At 36.0% G+C, this 22,358-nt stretch overlaps 1 protein-coding gene across 5 annotated transcripts in view; it reads right to left on the minus strand.

Annotated features, from left to right (window-relative positions):
• LOC116588466 (laminin subunit alpha-2) overlaps positions 1–22,358 on the minus strand; it is a 640,912-nt gene that overhangs the window by 427,870 nt on the left and 190,684 nt on the right. For all 5 annotated transcript variants that reach the window (XM_032339558.1, XM_032339559.1, XM_032339557.1 and 2 more), the window contains exon 4: positions 19,963–20,205. In XM_032339558.1, coding sequence (XP_032195449.1) covers positions 19,963–20,205 — 243 coding nt within the window. The remainder of the gene's footprint in view (positions 1–19,962; positions 20,206–22,358) is intronic.

The raw sequence follows: 22,358 nt of genomic DNA on the forward strand, positions 1-22,358 counted from the left end.
AGGAAGTGGCTTCCACTACAATGTCTTTAGCCAGCTTGAGTCCTTCGCCTCCTTCCACTCAAAGAGTAAGTTTTTTAAAAGACAAGATTCAGCTGCAGCTCTGAAAAGCCTTATACAAATCACCAAACTGCCTGTCACATAATAAAAGCCTTAGAAAGTCAGGAAAAGAAGTTGCATTCTGTACATAACACATTAAAATAAATGATAGTAAGAGTTGCCATTTATTAAGTCCCCACCTTGAGCCAGATATTTGATGTAAATTGTTTCATTAGTATGACCTATGTTGGAAGGCATGTATTTATACTTCTCCATTTTGAGATCAAGTAACTAATTTCAAAGATTTTGCCCAAGGTTACACAGCCACTGACTAACAGTCCAACGGTTCCAAAGCAGGCCTGACTTCCAAGGTCCATGCACTCAACTCCACCACCTGTTACCATTCAAAATTCTTCCCTCCATGCAGATCTCCACCACTTCTGCCATGGGAAAAGCTGGTAGGAAAGAGAACAGACTGGCAGGACTTTGTATTAAACATGCTTTGTGTTTCCTCAGGAATTTTAGAGGCTGTTACACTCACTTAACCATGTCTCTTTGAAATGAATAAACAGCAGCTGGGGAAAATACATTTCTTACAGAAGTATTCTATATGCATCAGACAAATAAAAAAAAAATCTCAATTCCAGATGTTAACATAAAATTATCCAGATGCTACCAAATGATCCTCTAGGACACCAGAGGCAAAAGAAAATCAAACTGGAGATTAATTTCAAAAGAGAAATCAAAGTGGAGACACCAATTTGGTTTTGTTCGTTGTTATAAGGACAGTGGTTCTCTCACTGTTTTTTGCAAAGTGATCTCTTAAATGATGGACTGGGGATACAAAATTGTTTCTTGATTTGAGTAATGAATTCACAGAATTTGAGATAAGATTTTGTTCCCCCCTGTAGCATTTTGCTTATGTGTTATTTTGAATTGAAACAGTACGTATCTCTTAGGTATCCCAAGAGATGAGAGGGACTAAATAAAAATTATTATGGTGCATATACATTTTGTCCATTCATGTTCTTACATGAATATTTACATTTGAATCCAAAAAAAACTGACTGCCTTTTTGTCCTTGATTTTCCTGAGGGTTCGCTGTCGCCCCAGAACATGCATAAATGACACATGAAAATACCTAGGAAACTCTAAGTGTTACCTTTCTGTCACGAATTTGAAGGCTAGCTGGCTGATTCATCGGGATAGTCATACTAGGTAATTCAAGTCCCACTTTCTACTCCCAGGCAAGAATGATCTGATTTGGCTGTTGGCATGGAAGACTTTACACATATGTTTATGGGATGGAAGCTGAGGAGTAGAGAAATGCAAAAAGAAGTCAGTCACTGTCCCCTCCCTCAAGGGACTCAATACCTAGCTTTTAGCAATGCCTAGTAAACAGCATCCTTCAGCCACATGATAATCTATGAAAAGGCAGTAGGAAAAATTCTGTGTCAAATGACTGCATATAGGATATAGAAATACTTTCTGAAAGCAAATACAGACAACCTCCTTTAGCTAATCTTCATTCTTGTTATCTGATTCTAAAACATACAAGCAAATGGTATTTGTATTCCTATCTCTAGAAACATCCTTTTGTAGTTTTCCTTTAGGGAATTATATGAGCTATAATCATGTCACTGGGAAGCAACAAGAATGTCACTGAGGCTTCCGTCTTTGCTTGTTCTTTAACCTTGCAGTCTTCCAACGGGATGACTTGTTTACTTCTCTTTCTGCAGCTGGGAGTTCTGGATGGAGTCGTAGTGATGTGACTTTTCAAAATAACCCCAAGTCCTTGTTCCACAACAGAATATCAAAGTATTGTTTAGTTTGGCACAGATTTTACTGATTGTTCTTGACCTAATTGCTTTGTATCTTTTCAACCTTGATTTGCATTTATCTTATGCTTTACAGTTCCCTCTCCCATATATATACACACATACATATACACATATGTGTGTGTGTGTAAATATATATATATAGATAGATAGATATCTCCTTTTTGTCATTATTTGATGTGTTTCCAATTTTGAAACCTCAAGGGCCTAAAGATACTATTTCTTTTATTATTGTAAAAGAAATTTTAGTATCACCAGAGACACTGACATTAGCTCCTCTCTATAGTCTACCTTTGTTTCCTCTTTAAATAAAAATTTCACTGGGCTGAAAAATTATCTGTGCTATTTTTAGAAATGAAAGTTAGGCACCAACTGTGCAATTTTTCCAGAATTAGGGATAAAATGCCCAGAATCATCTCTCCTCTCAGTCCTAATATAGGGCCTTAACCAGGGCAGGGCTGAGGGTGATTGCAATCTGGGGCTCCCCTCCCTGGGGAGCTTAGAAGATACTAGTGAGCCTTGACAAATTTCAGCTGCATGGCTCTGTGGGTAAGAAAATGGGTCTACACACATTATGTTGTCCAGGACACCATTTGCCCTCATTTTGCTACTGTCCTAATTAATGATTTAGCTTCCAGAGAACATCATTTGCAATCCACTGTCCAACTTGAGATACCCTTTCTGTGGTCACAGAGAGGTGCTTTTATCTGTTGCTTGCCTATTTTTAACATCATCCACATAAGTAGTTCAGCCTTGTTAGCAAGCATCAGCTACTTAATGGAATGAACTAGTTGAGACTAGGTCCCAGCACCCAGACAACATAATGTAACTGCTGACAAAATGGGTTACTTTGCTCTTGGCTTTTCTTTCTATAGTTCTGCCCCTTCTCTCTTTTCCATCAGTTCTCTAATGCTTTCATCTAGTCATTGTCTCAAGGAAAATGTGTATGCTTTTTTTTTTAGCAATGGAACCCATATTCTACCAGGTAGCCCACTCCATCTGTGATGGTAATATAGAAACAAGTATTACCCCGTGCTTGTCCTGGGGAATTCTTACAAAGTCACCTCAATAGAAAGACTGACCAAAACACTAGGAAAAAATAAAGGACTACACATTGCAACTCTAGTAACAGGTTCCTTATGCTACAAAGTGAATCTCCCATGACATGAGACTTGTCAGAGGAGAGTATTAAAAAACAAGATACGTCTTACAAACTATAGCAAAGACAAAAACAAACCAAAAAACCGAAATATTTTTATTCCTTGTGCTGATAAACACCCTTATTTATTTATTTTTTAATTTTAACAAGCACTTAGTCATAAAAATCATACAGGGAGGAATTCTGTTCCCCTAAAAGCTGTTGCTGTGAAATGTTTCTGCAAGGCAGGTGTTTGAGTCTTTTCCTAAGTGTAGTTTAAAATTGAATTTTCTCAGGGCACCTGGGTGGCTCAGTTGGTTAAGCACTAGACTGTCAATTTCAACACAGGTCATGATCCGTGGAGCCTGCTTAAGATTCTCTCTCTCTCTCTGCCCTCTCCTTTCACCCCTTCCCCCCAAAATAAATAAAATGAAATTGAATTTTCTCATTCTGAAACTGTTTTATAGCTCTGTACAGATAGCCTCTCTACTCAACTTATTCAGATATGCAGTAACTAAATAACTAAAAAAATCATGGTGAATCAAGCAACTGTTTTGAACACAATGGGTATCCCATCACTTGCTTTCACATTCCCTGTGTGGCAACCCTCACGTTCGCCAACCAGGTCCCTGCCATTTTCTTACTCTCTCAATAGCTCTCTGTCCCTGTCTCTTCCTTCCTCCCTCCTTTAAATCCATCCCCAGTAACCAAGGCTTTTCTCTCCTAGACATGCCTTTACAACCTTGTCCAAGACTTTAAGATGTTTTCCCTGATTTATTAATCTATCTTATCCCTCCCAAATATAATGTCCTTTGTCCCCTGCACCTGAGATAGTGTTTGCTACACAGGTGGTGCTCAGTGTTTGTTAAGGGGGGGAAAAAAAAAGCTAAATCCAGAGCACTACTGATTGGTTACATAAACTCATAACATTTCTTTGTAATACCAAGTCATTTGGTGGTTGAACTGAAACTGTATTCCAGCCATATTTTTGATGTGCTATCTTTTTAGTAATGCATTTACTTAGGAGTGATTAATGTGTGAGCCACTGTATCACAGCTAATTCAACACCGGAGTTTATCTTATTATAAGATAAATGGAATGAGCATAACAAATCATAAGAAGGAAAAACACAATGTTTTTCATCCACTGATAGAACAAATGTAAAGATAAGAAATAGCAAAATTAAATCATTACTTTGATTTTTCTCTTCAAAAAAAACCAATAAAAGATCTTCCCCCCTTAACATAATTTTCACCAATAGTCTTGCAATAAGGTAATTCATCCTGAACAAAATAGTGAATAACTGCTATAAACTGGATGTCAAGTTTAAAAATATTTGAAATGTGGTTTCACTCATATGCGGAATATAAGAAATAGTGCAGAGAACCATAGGGGAAGGGACAGAAAATTGAATGAGAAGAAATCAGGGAGGAAGACAAACCATGAGAGAACCTTGATTCTGGGAAACAAGCTGAGAGTTGCTGGAGGAGAGGGGAGTGAGGGGATGGGGTAACTGGGTGGTGGGCATTAAGGAGGGCACGTGATATGATGAGCACTGGGTGTATATGCAACTGACGAATCACTGAACACTACATCTGAAACTAATGGTGTACTATGTGTTGGCTAATTGAATTTAAATTAAAAAAATATTTGAAATGCCTCTAAGAAAGTGGCAGCTAGCACTTCCAATACAACTACTGTCTACCCATCTGATAATTCAGCACATATAAGGGTACTGGAATGTACAGATGTAAAAACACAGACATGTGCATATATGCTGTACACTCTAGGAGCCAAAACAACTCGGTTCCCAAACTTCTTACTTGTAACTAATATACCTTCAACTTCCACATAGTTCTCCATGGCTCCTAGATAATGCCTGATTATTCATATGAAAATGCTATTTGCTATTCTCCCCTCCACCAAAATTTAAGAAACAAACATAGGGTGACCCATTTTTAGCTTAATATTCCCCATATCGCTAACAAAGTAAGGAAAAATCTTCAAAAAACAATTAGTATAAATTTTATACTTATAAACTTTAATTTCGCTGAAGAGACTCAATTTCCCTTTAATGCTTTTGCTAAAATAATGTGTACAGGTGAGGTTATGCTGAGGACAATTTAAACTTCTGCAAATATTTCTACTCATGCTTTGGCCTATATTAGTTTAAGCCATATGAAACTGCATATTTATTGTCTAAAAACAGTCAAATATTGGCAATTCCACATGGCTCAACCTAATAGTAGGCTTGGTTTTAGAAGGCACTTATCTGTTGAATAAGAAAATAAATAATTCTTACTGAAGGAAGCTGAAGAGCAAATTTACACAAGGGGAATATAATTTTCTAACTTGTAATCTTGCCAAGGTTGCCATTCTCCTTTGCAAAATGAGTATCACAGGACTTTTGCTACCTATGATTAGAATTTAAATTGCATGTCTTATGTGAGTCCCAGGTAGCAAAATTCAGCAAAGTTATTCATTTACATATTTTCAATGAAAATACATATTTGGCTGCAGTCAGTCTGCCATGATACAAAATAGTACACATCCTCAGGCTAGAATGCTTTGTAGATTTTCCTCCTGTTTTTATTTCACAGCAGGGGACCTGATAAAGCAGCTCCTGGTATCTATTTAGGTTTGCTTGTAAAGTGCAATCATAACCATTCCACTCCTGGGTTATTTGTCTCAAGGACTTTTGATGATGGCTCTAGCGTAGAAATAGTTTCGGAGCTTATTCTATTAGCTTCAATATCCTTTGTTGGATTTTCAAGTATACTTCTGCAATAAAGATAATAATAGATTATCTTTCCCATGTGAGAGTGATTTTCTGATATACCCTTAGGTTCTTCTCAGTAAAGATGGGGGATGGCACTTAATTATCTACAGTGTCACACAGCCCTTGTGACCAATGGCAAATACATATTTAGAAGATGTCTTATTGGACCCCAGGGTTCAGTTTAGGAAATGAAGTGATTATGAGATTTGCCACCAGAAGATTTGAACTGGACCTGGACCAGAGATTAATGTTGAACATTCACCACTATACCACCATAAACAAGTTATTTAACCTCCACCTGCAAAATGAGAATAAAAAATACTTGGCTTCAAGCATCCTCAAGGCTTTGGTGAAGGTGAGATGGCAGAGTGTTTGACACATGCTTTGTAATCAATGAAGTACTATATACAAAATTATTACAGTCAACATTGCTTATAACAGTAATAATAGTTAACCCACTAATCCTCTTCCTTTCCATGGAGGTTACATTTTAACTGAAAAGCTCAGCCCCTATGACATCATCAAATCGAGCATGACCTGCTATTCCACCATGGAATATTTGCTCAGGACTTCACTCCTGGTTTTAAAAGACACAGATGAGTTTCAGTGCTCTTAAGTGCTTCCTCTAAAGTCCAGCACATTTAATAGTTATTTTTCCCTCTTTTGGTACACAATAAATATTATTCCTACTTCATAATTTTATAATCTCAATATGCTTCAGAAATGAGGCTCAAATAACTGACAACATTTATAATTTTCAGCTCAGAGAACTTTAACATAGGTGTTTCCTATGATAAGTTGCAATTAATATAACAAGTGGAACTTGGTTCACCCAGCTTTTCTATAATGTGCTACCATAATTAAATACTCATGCACTTATATCTCCATAATATTTACATGGAATAAAATAACTAGTACATGTATAGGCTATAAGTTCTGTATAATATTAAATCTTATTCCATCCTTTGCGAATTTCCTTACATGATAATGATTTTAGCACTGACCAAAAATGGAGTGTATGAAAATACTGTTTTTCATACAAATAATATGACTTGTCTAAAATATAAGGTGATCAAAACTAACAAAGTTGATTTTTTGTTTTTTAAAGATTTTATTTATTTATTTGTCAGAGAAATAGGGCACAGGCAGGCAGAGTGGCAGACAGAGGCAGAGGGAGAAGCAGGTTCCCTGCCGAGCAAGGAACCTGAGGTGGGACTCGATCCCAGGATGCTGGAATCATGACCTGAGCCGAAGGCAGCGGCTTAACCGACTGAGCCACCCAGGCATCCCAAAACTAACAAAGTTTTAGAAATGTCCACCTAACTGACTAAGCCACCCAGGCATCCCGAAACTAACAAAGTTTTGAAATGTCCAAAAGACTAAGAAGTTAGCTAATTTAAGGTTTTTTCTAACAATGAGATACATAATGTCAATTAAGTTCAGATAGGATTTTACCTAACTGATAATAAAAGTAACAGTTTTAAAGAATTATCATGAATCAAAATAAAAGAAGAACACAAATTTTTGAAAGTTTTGATGAACCCAAAAAATAATTCACCTGGTCTTTTCCTTAATACTTTTAATACAATTACCTGTATGATGGGGAATTGCTGTATCTCTGCCAAATGTAATATTTGAAACAATTATCTATACTTTGATGAAATGAATTGCTTCAAAGTTATTTAAAACCCTGTTTTCTATTACCTCTTTTATAATGTGGATGAAATTGGTAACTATTTTCAAAAAATATAATTTTATTATTGATGTTAATAGTCAATTTTAAAGGCTTCAGAAAAGGATTACTGTATTACGATATTTGAGAATTTTATTTTAAAAAGTAACTTATTATGATGGATCTCAAGTCTATCTAGTATAGCACTTTGAATTTTCTTACGGAAATGGAAAAATAAGTAAAAGTTTCTTATATTCAGAGGGCTTTTGATGGGGCGTTAAAGCATGTTGACTGAAAACAAACACCTGTATGATGCTTGAAATACTCTGTTGTTTGTGAGAGTAACGCACTGTTATCACTGTTATGAGCTATTTGTGTCCCACCCAAATTCATATGTTAAAACCCTAACCCTAATGTGAGAGCATTTGGAGATAGGGCCTTTGGAGGATAGTTAGGTCATCAGGGGTGGAGCTCTCATAATGTAGGATTAGTGCCTTTCTTTATAAGAAGAGACACTAAAAAGCTTCTTTCTCTGCCTTCTCTAGCAAGTGAGGAAATTGGAGGTGAGTTCTCAGCAGGACCCAAACATCCTGGCACCTTGATCTTGAACTTCTTATCCCCAGAATTGAAAAATGTTTGCTGTTTAAGCCACCTGGTCTATGGTGTTTTTGTTATAGCAGCCTGAACTAAGACACCCATGTACAATCAGTGAATTATGTCCCTAAGATACTCTGGTGAGTATCTTACCTTACCTATTTGTCACTGACCTATTTAATATAGGGTAGTCTCTGGGACACAGTCTAGAACACTTAGTCTATAACCACACCTGGAAGCAAGTTATATGGAATAGCTAATGCCATCATGTATAGAAATTATAATTAATTTTTTTTTCTAAAACTGTCTTAATATAGTTTCTATTAGGTCTCCTGAAATGTGATTCTTATTGAAATCAAACCAGATATGTTTTGAGGATTCTTCTCTTAGTAAAACCTGTACCATCTTCCTTATGTGTTTAAAATATTTATTCACTATTTAGCCATTTCATACAGTAAAATTTTAGAGTAACTTGTCTTAAGATCCTGGAGAATTTTCACAGTCATGTGTATAAATTTGTAGTATTATCTTGAGAAGTTCTATTGGTCAGTGGATCTTCTGCATTGCTATCAGTATTTTGAGGTTCAGCTTTAAAGGGAAACTCTAAGTTCTAGAGGAACTCCTTTCAGACAGCTAAAAGGGCTACTAACGATCTAAACTGGGGGATAAGAGATACAAGGCCCCTCTTAGTGTAGTTTCCCTTATTGTGGTCTGTATGATCTCACTTCCTGTGGGCCATGTGAACACAATGTACCAAAACAACTAAATGAAGACACCCAGAATAGTATTTAAATAATAGAAGTACAAAATAAGCTCAAAATAACCTCAAAATAAAATGATCAAAAATAATGTAAAATACTTTGAAGTATAGTTACAGGAACGCCTGGGTGGCTCAGTTGGTTAAGTATCTGCCTTTGGCTCAGGTCATGATCCCAGGGTCCTGGAATCCAGTCCTGCATCAGGCTCCCTGCTGAGGGAGCCTGTTGCTCCCTTTGCCTGTGCTCCCTGAGCTTGTGCTCTTTCTCTCTCTCTTTCTCTCTCTCTGTGAAATAAGTAGACAAAATCTTTTAAAAAATTAAGAAGTTAAAAATAAAATATAAACTACAATAAAACTGATGAAATTATTTTAAAAAGTTACTTGAGGTATAAAAGCCAGATTTTTAAAAAAATGAAAAACAAGAAAAGAATTCTGACAAGTATATAATACAATTGGAACCCATCAAATTTTTTTTAAAGATTTTATTTATTTATTTGACAGAGAGAGAGAGAGAAAGAGAGGGAGAGAGAGAGAAAATACTAGGCAGAGGGAGAGCGAGAGAAGCAGGATCCCTGCAGAGCAAGGAGCCAGATGTGTGGCTCAATCCCAGGACTTCAGGATCATCACCTGAGCCAAAGGTAGCTGCTTAACAAAGTGAGCCACCCAGATGCCCCGGAAACCATCAAATTCTAAAAACAATAATTACAGGTGTAGGGGGTGTGTGTGTGTGTGTGTGTGTATGTGTGTGTGTGTGTGTATAAGAGATAATATAAAAGAAATTTTACTGGAATAAAGTTTAAAAAAGAAAAACAATATATGATAAATGTAAATATACCAAGATAAAACTCTTAAAACTAGAAATTAAAAATCATTAAAATGGTTAAAAAATTAAGCAAGATTAAAAAAAGATTACAAAACTAAGAATGCAAATTTCAAAAAAGTCTACTCTTTAAAGTAAGTTACTATCAAAAAGATAAAAAGGAGAGTGCAGAATTTTTTCATAACATAAAATATTAAAAGATTAAATCCCTCCAAACTAAAATCAAGGCAGCAGCCCAATCCCAGGTCTGTGCAAACTCATGTAGAGAGAAGCAGAGTCTGCTAGGAGGTGGCCTCTTGGGTTTGCAGTGCCCAGATTTGCCAAGAACACCCTGGACACAGAAGAAAATTTTTGTTCTTGTGCCTTTCTTGTTCTCAGAGGATACACTGGATTCAAATCATAGCTCCAAAAATTACTAGCTTGGAAGCCTAGGAGAATTATTTGACTTCTCTATACCACATTTCCCTCAACTATAAAATGAGATAAGTATTAGCACATATGAATTTTTACTTATAAACCCTTGGAGTTTACTTGGAGTAGTGCCTGCCATAAAACAAGCGTGCGATCAATGTTAGCTATTTTTATCATAAGCTCCCAGGCCCCTGACTAACCCATGTCAGCACCTGAGACATTCATCTATTCTTCTGTCTCTTTCAACTCCAGCAAGCTCATGGATATTGCACTGCTTATTCTTTCATTCCTGTTTAGTTACCACCCCCCGCCCACAGTGCTGATCATACAAAACAGCAGAGCAGGGCTCTGCTACTTCCATGCACCCTAGTCTTAATCCAGCTAAGCCAGCTCAGACACATCACAACCAGGGATGAGCTTAAGCCAATATTAATGGTTGAAGGAGAGAACTTGGACTCATAATCTGCAGACAAAGGAGGCAGTACCATAAAGGACCTACTTTGATCTTTACTATATCAGGGGAACTGGCTGGGACACACCGGATACTCATCTGTCTGAGCGCCATGTTTAATCAATGGCAAAGCTGTATCTGAAAGCCAAATCTAGTGAATACCCTAAAAGACAGCAAGCTGTACTTTAGCACCTTCTACTACAACCCTGTGCTACCTAACCTAGCTTAACAGAAGGATAAATTTCTTCTGTTTATTCATTTTAACACATCTTGATATATTCTCTTCCATAACACTGATATAACTTGCCATGAAGTATTGGTGTTACCTCCTCAAGATTCCATTCTTGCTTGCTTTCTCTGGCCTTCATGATTTTTCAATAATAGCGAATTAACTTGACAAGGAATTACTAATACCTTCTAAGCACAACACTTCTAGGGGAGACTATAAACTGATCAACAGGAAGAACACAGTTGTCTCAATTTAATCTTTATTACAAAGGTCTGTTTTTTAAATGAATTATGAACTTTATGTGTGTGTAATTGCAAAATATTTCAAGTACTCTGTGTATTCTAACTAGAGTTGAAACTTGCTGTTTTGGAAGATGCCAGGTGAACCTCACTGGGACACACCGAATACTCATCTGTCTGAGCGCCATGTTTAATCAATGGCAAAGCTGTATCTGAAAGCCAAATCTAGTGAATACCCTAAAAGACAGCAAGCTGTACTTTAGCATCTTCTACTACAACCCTGTAAGGTACTTTCTCATGTTGTTCAAGATACTAACTGGCACCATGTTGGTCAATACAAGAATTATTTTTAGAGAAAGGGAGTCTGAAACCCTAAATAAGTACTTCCCTAAATTTCTATTCATAACAAATTAGTGGTATCTGGATGCTTTTCCAAAAAGAAACAACTCTAAGGATAATTGTGAAAGGCTTGTTCCTCATTTTCACAAAAACTGAGTCAGACAATCATGCTATAGTCTCAACAATACTACATCAAAGAAAGATCTCAGAAACAGTTTTAAGTACGTGATTGAGTTCATTTCTTCATCCTCCAATATTTGCAGTTCTAAGAACCACCATAATGTCAGGTGATGAAAAGAGGAAGAAAAATATTCTGTCTGTGTATATAAAATTCTGTCACATAGGAAATCAGAATTGTATCAAAGCTCTACATATAGTTTACAGGGGAAAAAAAGTGTCTTGAAGAATTAATGATGGTTTTTCAGGGATTTTTATGTAAGCCTGCCATGTTTCAAAAGCAGAATCAAAGTTAATCTAAGTTCCATTTGAGTTGCAGTCCAAAAGACTGGTAAGGAGAGGAAATCATATGTAAATAACTTTTCCTCTGTATGAGGAAATTGAAGCAAAAATTACTATAGTAACCATGCATATTTAGTTAGCAGTCTACTGACAACCCCAAGAAATTAAAAGGAATAATCCCAGTTAGAGAAAGGGGAGAATCTCATAGAAAAGAAAATAATTTATGATGATTTTAATCCTAGGTCTCCTAAAGTAGTGCCCTATCCTTGTCAGTAGTAGTTATGCGATTCTCCTCTTTCAGCCACTTCTTCAGCCATCCACAACCTAGTTACAGCTCAAATTTTATTTACCCACCTCGAACCCACCCAGAGACTCAAGTCAGGCTAAGCCAATCATGTTTCCTGAAAGAAAAACACAAGTCTCTTTAGTTAGAAGTATTGCAGCTAGAATGACTGATACTCTTTCCGTAAATAGCTGATGATCAGTTCTTCTCCAAGGTTTGGGAAGGCTGGAAATAGCTGAACAATAAGTGAGGAGGAGGAACACTAAAATCACCAGGACTACTTGTTTAAAAAACACCTACAGTTTCTTAAACCCTTCCCAAATCTACTGAATTATAAAGCCTGAACCAAGAAATAGCTCTTGCAAATGTCCTCCGTGATGATGTCCAAGTAAAGCCAAGGTTGGGGGGAACAAGTGCTGCAAGTGTGGTCTTTAGCAGTGTCTCTAAGTGGCGGTTCTTATTAACAGGTCTCAAAAGCAACTTGGGAGAGATGTTTCCAGCAAAGGCAACATTTAAGTGAATAGCTCTTGATGGAATTGACTCCCTCTTGCACTCCTGGAGAGGTATACCTATGTAGATGTTCCCACCAAAGTTTTTCTCTTTGGCCTCAAAGTAATGGAGTAATGGAGGGCCCCTGGAGTCTGTTCCTTCATACCTTACAACTCCTATTAGGAAGCTCAGGATCATTCTCAAAACAAAGCAAGGCACTGCCTTCTAAGCCCTCTCTTGGCATTACTGATAAACAATTTTTCTAAAATAAAAATCCTTAAAGGCTTTTGCTCAAAGCCTTCTGTTTACAGTTTGGGTAACAATATACTGGGTCAAATTAGTATACCTCCATTGTCCTCTATTATCTCTCTTTTGGCAGGTCCTGAGACTTGATCATCTCATAGCTCAGAGTGAACTCTTCTCCCTCTGGGTGAAAGCCCAGGATGCTAGACAGCAGGACTAATCTCTTCTTTGGAAGTAGTTGAATCTAGTTGTTTAGGGGACAGAATATATGCCCTAAAGTATCCTTCTGGTGAATCCACATGATCAACATTTTTTTATCTCTTTCAGGAAATGTGAAGTAGAGGGCAGAGAAGGGACTGAGCCAGAGAGTGGAGGGAAAGAGTGGGGGTTGATGGAAAAACAAATCAAGTCAAAGAAATAAGCAGAGATGATGTTGCTAAAATTCAAGAGATCAGAAGGAAAAGTCAAATAGTTTCTAATAATGACATGGACAAAGGGCAGTATTAAAGTGTAGATACAGAAGAAGCTGAAGTTGAGGGCTATGATACTCAAAGATATTATTAAAGGATTTTAATAGACCAATGAAGAATTTACCTAAGGTACTATTCAGGTCTCAAATGATGGACTTTTCATCTGTAGTATAATATTCTAAAATTTTCTAAACATTTTGACACATCCCCAAAATTCTCCAGACAAGTAACAATGTAATAAACCTTAGACTCCACAGATTTGATATTTGTTATAGGAAACTATTTTCTATAAATATTCTATACCTATAACATAAACATTATTACTTAATTAGTGTGATAAAATTGAGATATGTTTATTTTATAATGCCTTGTTTCATGGGTGGGTCTTAAAAATACTTTGTTCTTACTTCTCTTATTCTCTGACTTAAATTTATATTTAAAGGGTACTGTGAAGGACTGGAAGCAAATGATCACCAATCATTTGATTAATCACTGAATCAAAAAAATGTATTTCCAGTCATAGCGAATATTTACACACTAATAAAAAATCTACCTAAAAGCACAATAAGACTGGGGCACCTGGATGGCTCAGTTAGTTAAGTGTCTTGTTCTTGATTTTGGCTCAGGTCATGATTTCAAGGGACCTGAGACTGAGCCCTGCATCAGGTTCCTCACTGGGCGTGGAGCTGCTTAAGATGCTCTCTCTCCCTCTGCCCCTCCCCACCTTTCTGTTTCAAAAAGACAAAACAAAAAAACAAAAACAAAACAAAACAAAATCACAGTAAGACTCATAAGTCAATAAAAAGGAAACAGACAAAAGATGTACAAATACAAAGAAAGAGGCATGATACAGTGAAAAAGCTGTTTTACCTCTGTGATATTCTTCCCCAGAAGCCTAGTTTAATCATGAGAAAACATGAGAGAATGCAAAATGAATAATACGTCAGAAAACACTTGACCAGTCTTCTTAAAAATGATAGGGATGGGATCAGGAGGGAGACAAACCATAAAAGACTCTTAATCTCATAAAACAAATTGAGGGTTGCTGGGCGGGTAGGGGAGTAGGGAGAGGGTGGTTAGGTTATGGACACTGGGGAGGGTATGTGCAATGGTGAGTGTTGTGAAATGTGTAAGCCTGATGATTCACAGACCTGTACCCCTGGGGCAAATAATACATTGCATGCTAATAAAAATAATTTTTATAAAAGGTGATAGGGAAAAATAAGGGAAGATTAGGAAATTTTCATATATCAGGGGAGAATAAGAAGATACAATGACTAAATTCAGTTGGATATCCCAAACTGGATCCCAGAAAACAAAAAAGACACTAATGATAACATGAATGAAACCATGTATCAGTGTATCAAGGTAATGTATCAATATTAATTTCTTGGTTTTGACAGATACATGGTAGCTTTGTAAGGCATGAACATTTGTGGAGCAGGGTAAAGTAGACATGGGGATTCTCTACACTCCTCTTACATTTATGTAAATCTAAAATGATTCCAAAATATTTGTTTAAAAAACGCGTATGAGACTATGTTTCTTTTTATGGTAGAGTCTGTAATTAGGGTTAATATACCCAATGATAACAGCTAGACCAAGTGAAGAAAAATGTCAAAACATTGACTTAAAGTCATTAGGGAGTTATCAAGAGGGTACAAAACCATCTTTTCAATATCAAGAAGAAAGACGTCTAAAGAGGTAATTGGCATATTGTGACAGCTTCTATCTGGTGGGCATTTCCCTGTCTAGAAGCCATGGCTGAGAGAGTAAGCAGCATTTTGTCGGCCTTAGTGTACTAGAAAGACAGGACTTGTATGGGTGGGACTTTGGTAAATCCCACATACTTTGGTTTAGACTCCAAAAACAGGAAGCCTTAAGTAAATTGGAATTAAAGCAGCTGTTACAGGGTTACAGCACAGCTTTGAATCATCTATGTCCTAGGAATTTTACTCACTAAAACTGTATTTTTTTACATTTTTTATTTAAATTCAATTTAATTAACTTATAGTGTATGATTAGTTTCAGAAGTAGAATTTAGTGATTCATTAGCTGCATATAACACCCAGTGCTCATTATATCAAGTCCATCCTTAATGTCCACCACCCACTTAGCCTATCCCCCACCCACCTCCCCCCCAGCAACTCTCAGTTGGGAACTCTCAGTTCCCCAGACTTAAAAGTCTCTTATGGTTTGTCTCCTTCCCTGATTCTGACTAATTTTTCCTTCCCTTCCCTTATGTTCATCTGTTTTATTTCTTAAATTCCACACGTAAGTAAAATCATCTGATATTTATTAAGGTCATCTGTACTGCCATTGCCTGGCAGAAGCATCAGAAAATCCTCACAATATCTTAGGCCTCAAATTATTTCTACATATACATTTTAAAATATACCTTCTGTTATGCAAAAATAATCAGAAACTTGAGGATGTAAGAATCATAAAAAAAAATCAGATCAGATAACATACATTCACAGAGGCCAGATATTAGAATTATCAAATAAAAACTCTTAAATAATTGTCACTTTATGCTCAATGAGATAAAGATAGAATATTAAAAGTGTAAATAATAGTCTTGTTAAATATATATAAATATATAATACTTCAATATAAAACTAGATGCTAAACTATTTGAAAATGAAACAAAGATAAATTCTAGGGGCGCCTAGGTGGCTCAGCGGGTTAAGCCGCTGCCTTCGGCTCAGGTCATGATCCCAGAGTCCTGGGATCAAGCCCCATATCAGGCTCTCTGCTCAGTAGGGAGTCTGCTTCCTCCTCTCTCTGGCCTGCCTCTCTGACTACGTGTAATCTCTGTCTGTCAAATAAATAAATAAAATCTTAAAAAAAAAAAAAAGATAAATTCTATGGGGCACCTGCGTGGCTCAGTTGTTAAGCTTCTGTCTTTGGCTCAGGTCATGATCCCAGGGTCCTGGGATTGAGCCCCGCATACCCCACACCGGGTCCCCTGCTCAGCAGGAAGCCTGCTTCTTGCTCTCCCACTCCCCCTGCTTGTATTTCCTCTCTTGCTGCCTCTCTTTCTGTCAAATGAATAAATAAAAATCTGAAAAATAAAACAAAACAAACAAAAAGATAAATCCTGGAACTGATAAATGTAATAAATGAAATTAAGAATCTCATTAATAGTTTTAATACCAAATTTATATAGCTAAAGAGAGAATTAGTGAACTGGAAATAAACCAGAGAAAATATCTAAAATGAAGAACAAAGGCCAAAAGGATGAGTGCATACAAAAGACAATGTAAGATATACAGTGAGAAGTTCCAAATTACTAACTGTATTTATAGAGGGGACAGAATGGAAAGGAAAAGTATTTGGAGAGTTAATGGTTGAATTATATCCTGAGCTAATGAAAGATGTAACTTTGCAAATATACCAACCAAATAAATCTTAATGCAGTTATAAAAAGGTATCTATATCTGTGCTGCTCAAAACTTTGTATAATGATGGAAATGTTCTATTTTGCATAATTCAGTGTGGTAGCTGCTAGTCACATCAGGCTATTGAGCACCTGACATGTGGTTGTGCAACTGAGGACCTGAGTTTTCATTTTATTTGAGTTAATGAAATCTAAATTAAATAACTCCACATGGCTAGTGACTATTGTATTGGGAAGTGCATATATGGAGCATCATAATAAAACTACTGAAAAACAAAGATAAAAATCTTTAAAGTAATCAAAGAAAACAGAAAATAGATAATTATGCAATAGCTAACTTTTCTAATATTAACAATGGGAACCAGAAAATGACCAAATGTGCTACAAAAGAAAAAGCTGCAACCCTACGATTCTATACCTAATAAAAATATCCATCAACATTGGAGGTAAACTCTGTTATATGCCTAGTTTAACCCATATTCCATTTTGAAAATAAATTTGCATACTGGCCTTCAAATTGTGAGATACCAGAAGTTGTTTCTGGCTTACCTATATTCTGGGAAGCGATCTTCCCCTGGCTCACCTGGGGGATTTTGTCACTCTCTGCAAACATTTCTGTTGTAGGATTTATAAGTGTGTGTGTATACACACACACACACACACACACACACACACACATACATATATATTTTGCATTTACAAATTTTGTAATTTGTATGTTTGTTTTTCTTACTTGAGTATGACTTCACTTCTCTGGGAAGTTTTGAACATAAGCACTAATAATTATATTTCAGGTTCAGGTGGTATCTAAAAGCATCATTTTGCAAGGAAAAGTTAATAATAGTAAGACTTATTTCACAGTCACTGATCTGGGAAATATTGGAGGCCAACATCCAAAAATTTTAGAATATTTCCACATGCTATATTGTAGATGATTTCCAAAACCGTATTACTTTAATACACAAAGATGTCCTAGGACAATTTATATATTAAACTAATTCATGTATTAAAGAAATCCAGTCTCAGAAAGATTAAGTGACCAGCCCAAGATCCAACAAAAACTAGATGTAAGACCAGAACCCAGTTTTCTAATCTCATATGTGTTCTTCTATATTGTGAATTAGTCCAAATCAGAATTAGGACTCTTTCTACTTGTCCTGGATCCAGCATCTCTATCTCCTCTAAACTCATGAGTTTATCAATTACCAACTTAAAAAAAAAGAAAAAATAAATCAACTTCCAGTCTTTCTAGAGTATGTAAGAAACATCAATCTGGAAGGTCAGGGGGCCTAGATACCTGGATTCTTATCTCAGTTTTTTTATCAGTGAGCTGGAAGAATATATCTCACCTACCTTCCCTGGATCCATTTATTCCAAAAAATAACATATTTCACAGAGGAAGCTATATATATATATTGAGGCAGGTATTTTAGGAGAGGTCTGAATTTAATTCTTACTCTTAAATACTACCACTGCATTTTAAATATTTTGAATTACTTTCTTTTCCTAAAATCCACATTCTTATGAGAAAGAAATAGACTTAAATTTCATGGAGAAATTTGAGTAACTTGTTCCTAATAGCCACCATTGCCAAGTGGTTTCTAGTGAGTGTCTAGGAGTGAAAACAATATAGCCAGCTAAGCAAACAAACAATGTATTTGTTCCAGGTTGCAGGCTGACATGGTCTAAAGGATGGAGAACCACCATCAATGTAGGGAGAGCATGCTTTGGGGATATGCATGTAAACTTGTAGATTATATATCCATGTAGGTACATTTTATATTGTTTAACCAATTCTTGAATTGGGCCATTTTTTCAAGGTAAAAAAATAGCTTTATAAATATTAGATAATTATTAGTTCTGGTAAGCACTAGTTCTGGGGGGAAAATAATAAAAATTCAACTCAAATATATTATCTCTGCACTTCCTCCCTACTCCCATATACTCAGGCCAATCTGGCCAGGACCTGGATGCCTCTGGGCACAAAGCAGGTTGAACAGCTGTTTGACTCACTGCATTTGACTCCTTGTCATTTGGCAGATTGAAATTTCTGCTGAGAGCACCATTTGGAATTTTTCTTTCCCAAAACTGATATTTTTGAACATGGAATTTGAAATACAGTGAGGCACTAGTATACATTCATAGAATAATAGTGCCATAAGGGAGTGTGATCAAATTATGTCAAAAATCTAACTTTTCTGTAAAGTGTTGAAAAAGATAACCCTCGACTGGCTGATGTGGGCCTAATAGAATATGAATATGGGTTTATTGGAAATGTGAATATAAAAAATGATACTAGCTTCCAGTGTACACGTGAGGAGCAACAACCAGATTTGAGCATAAATTGAGATGTATATAAGCATGTAGGACAAAAGTAGCCGGAGTACACCTATTAAAGGGAGACAAATTAGGGAAATACTAGGGAATCCAAGAGAATCACTAAGTCAAGTTTTGGGTATTTGAGAGGAGTAACTGACTCCTACTCCATGAACAATAATGGTTATTCTTCTCATTATTTAACTATAAAAATAGTTAATAGTTACAGAACATTTAGTACAGATCTGTCAACACTGTTGTACTGCTTCAAATGTAATAATTCATTTAATTTTCTTAATGATCATATGAAATAAGAGCTGTTATTATTTTTCCCAATTTCTAGGAGATGAAACTGAGGCACAGGGGATCACAGTCACTGGCTCAAGATCACACAGATGGTAACACGTGACGTCATGGTTTGAATAAATGTAAAATCTTAACTGAAGGGTCCAAGACACTACAGAGAAGCTGAACACTTTTGAATTAAGCATGTAATAAGAAGTCTGACCACAAACAAACAAACAACAGCCCAACTCTAGCCTTACGTGATGAGAACCAAAAAACATGCAAAACCCAACAGAATTCCCTTTCATTTAGACCCTTCATATCAACTATATTTCTCCCTAAATTTCACCTCTTTTGTCCCCCTCTTGAGACCAGAGTACACACATATCTAAGGCTTCTGTGAAAGTCTCGTCTTTATCCAATTATTAGTAATCTCACTGTCAAAAAAAGTCTCTTTATGTGAAATTAATCATTGACTTTCTCACTCAAACCCATTTCCACTTTTCTGAACTTTATTGGGTTTGGGAGACACATACTGGATGAAGGTAGTTAAAATTCCAATCACCTTGGGTTTTTCCTTTTTATTTAATAACTCATTTAAGCATACTTCTGCTAAATCCTATTTTAAAATCTCCCTGACATTAATTACTAATATATTCACATCTTTCTGACAGGCCTACTTAAATGTACTTATGGTGAGTTTTCTCCTCTTACCTCTCCGTTTTCCAAGGGGTGTATCTTGGAATAAAAGGAAGTACAGATGACCTCATCGTCTTTGGCATAAGATGGTGGTCCAGTGCGGGGATAAATATTGTAGAGAGTTAGACACTCAGTGTCTGTCACAGCATGATATTGCCAGGGCTTGTATTCAACATTATCAAGGGAGCGTTCCAAAATCCAGTTTCCAGGCCGGGGGGAGTTCGCTGCTTTCACAATCACATAGGCAATCTGGAACACCTGCGGAAAAGTGACGACAACAACAGGCAACTCTGAATTCCATAGGATTCTCACCATTTTTTAGCAAATAATAAGGCTTAATGCTACAGTAGATTTTATTTCAGATTTTATTCCATAACCCTATTATGTTCCCTGAAATGATTTTACTGTTGCATGTTCATGTTTAAAACCTTTTGCTAAAACGAGATGTTTCATCTTGACAGCCATGGCTTTAAAGGAAATGGGTTAAGATTAGATTTTAGGTCTCTAACAAATCATTGACATCATTTCATCTGATTTTTAAAATTCCATTATAATCATGATCACCTAAAGCATTCATTACACACCAATTTATTCACCTTACTGTGTTAGAAAGTATAAAGTATGAGTTAGAAACTCCATGTGCAGATAAGTGTTTGAGAGAAAATTACTTAAACTCTTTTACCCTTTGTTTCACAGTGTTTATTTTCCAACATCAAAACCATGGAAGACATAAGAAGATGATGAAAACAAAACACTGCATGGTTTTTGGAAAAGAATCTATATAAATATTTTAAATTAGCGAGTTTCCATCCAGAAAATAAAAATTGCACAAAGGTATTTTTAATAGAACACAAAAAGAGAAGTAAAAAGGCATATTTAGGTATCAGAGGTACACAATATAAAAATAAATACACACTGAGGTAACTGATAAAGAACTTTGTCCAGAAAGCAGTTCAGCAAGCAAATATAGGAAGAGGCCAAATTTTCTTTGAGCTACAATGTGGATTTATGACTTCGGAACTTCTGTGGTGGCTCTGGAATAATAGATGAAATCCATGAAACAAAGTTATACTAGAAACCCCACAGATTCTCTCCATAATTCAATATAACAGCCAGCATTAAGTGACATGGAAAAGTGGGCACTGCCGTAGAGAATATTAGAGAAGAGCCCCACTTCAAAACAATATCCCTCTTTCATTTATTTTCTATGGACTCTTTCACATTTCATGCAAAATTGATTAAATTAGTTGGCATGTAGTATTTTGAATAAACTTTTTGAAATGTGGTAGACAGCATTATTGAAAACACAATGAATAGAAGTATTCTTTGAAGGCATAAGAGAATGCTGCATAAAATTTTAACAGTGATGTTCTAAGTACAACAAAATTTTAATGACTCTCATAGAATAATTCTCTCATGTACCTAAGTCACTTCTATTAATTATGTCTTGTGTTTTCATATAAAGACTCATCAAAAATCAGTAATTATAAAACTTTTTTTCCCAGATGAACAAAACCCTAATCTGTGCTGTACAACAAGGAAAGCAAATGCCTCATTATAAGAAGTACAAAAATGTTATGACAGCTGGGCTTGATGAACCTTATATTGCAACACACAATACCCCAACTTTTTTCTTTTTGTTAGTGGGCATTTTTTTACAAACTTCATGCCTTAAAAAAATTCAAATAACTTTTGAAATAATATCAAATATTTGACATTTTACTGTAACAGAGATAACTGCTTTTTATTTCATATTCCATTCATATGTCACCTAGCAAAATATCATGTAATTACTTTGCCGATGCAGCATTAAGTTAGATGTTCCTTTTACCATGCACAGAGTATCAAGAACTTGATATCATAGAGCAGAATTGGAGGACAAAATCTTTCTGAAGAATCCTTCAGTCCCAAACTAACAAGTCATATATGACCACCACATGTAGCAATGCTTTTTACAATCACGGCTGAGATAAGATGACATTGGAATAGCACTGGGGTAAAAGAGGAGACCTCACAGACTGAAGTGAGCAATCTAGTAACTCTGGCTATCTCAAAATATCTGAGTATATCTGAGACTATCTGAATATCTCAGCTCACCTATAACCCACATGGATAAGTCTGACATGTACAACTAATCTCTAACACAGGGATTGTTAGGTCTGGATTTTTATTTTGAACATTCTTTGCAATGACTCTCCGAAATCCACTGTATCCCAGCTGCTTTGTGTTCAGAAGAATCACAGATCTAGGAAAATGCTACCAAAGAGCACTACATTCCGTGAATTTTACTGAGACTTTTGAATGTCACTGGTATGCAGGTAAAAGAGCTAGGTCAAAGCATGGCTCCTTAATAATGTAACAAGGCCATAGAATTTCAGCTTCCTAGAGGCCTGATCCACATGAAACCTATA

Source organism: Mustela erminea, chromosome 4 (genome assembly GCF_009829155.1).
Source record: "Mustela erminea isolate mMusErm1 chromosome 4, mMusErm1.Pri, whole genome shotgun sequence".
NCBI classification, from domain to species: domain Eukaryota; kingdom Metazoa; phylum Chordata; class Mammalia; order Carnivora; family Mustelidae; genus Mustela; species Mustela erminea.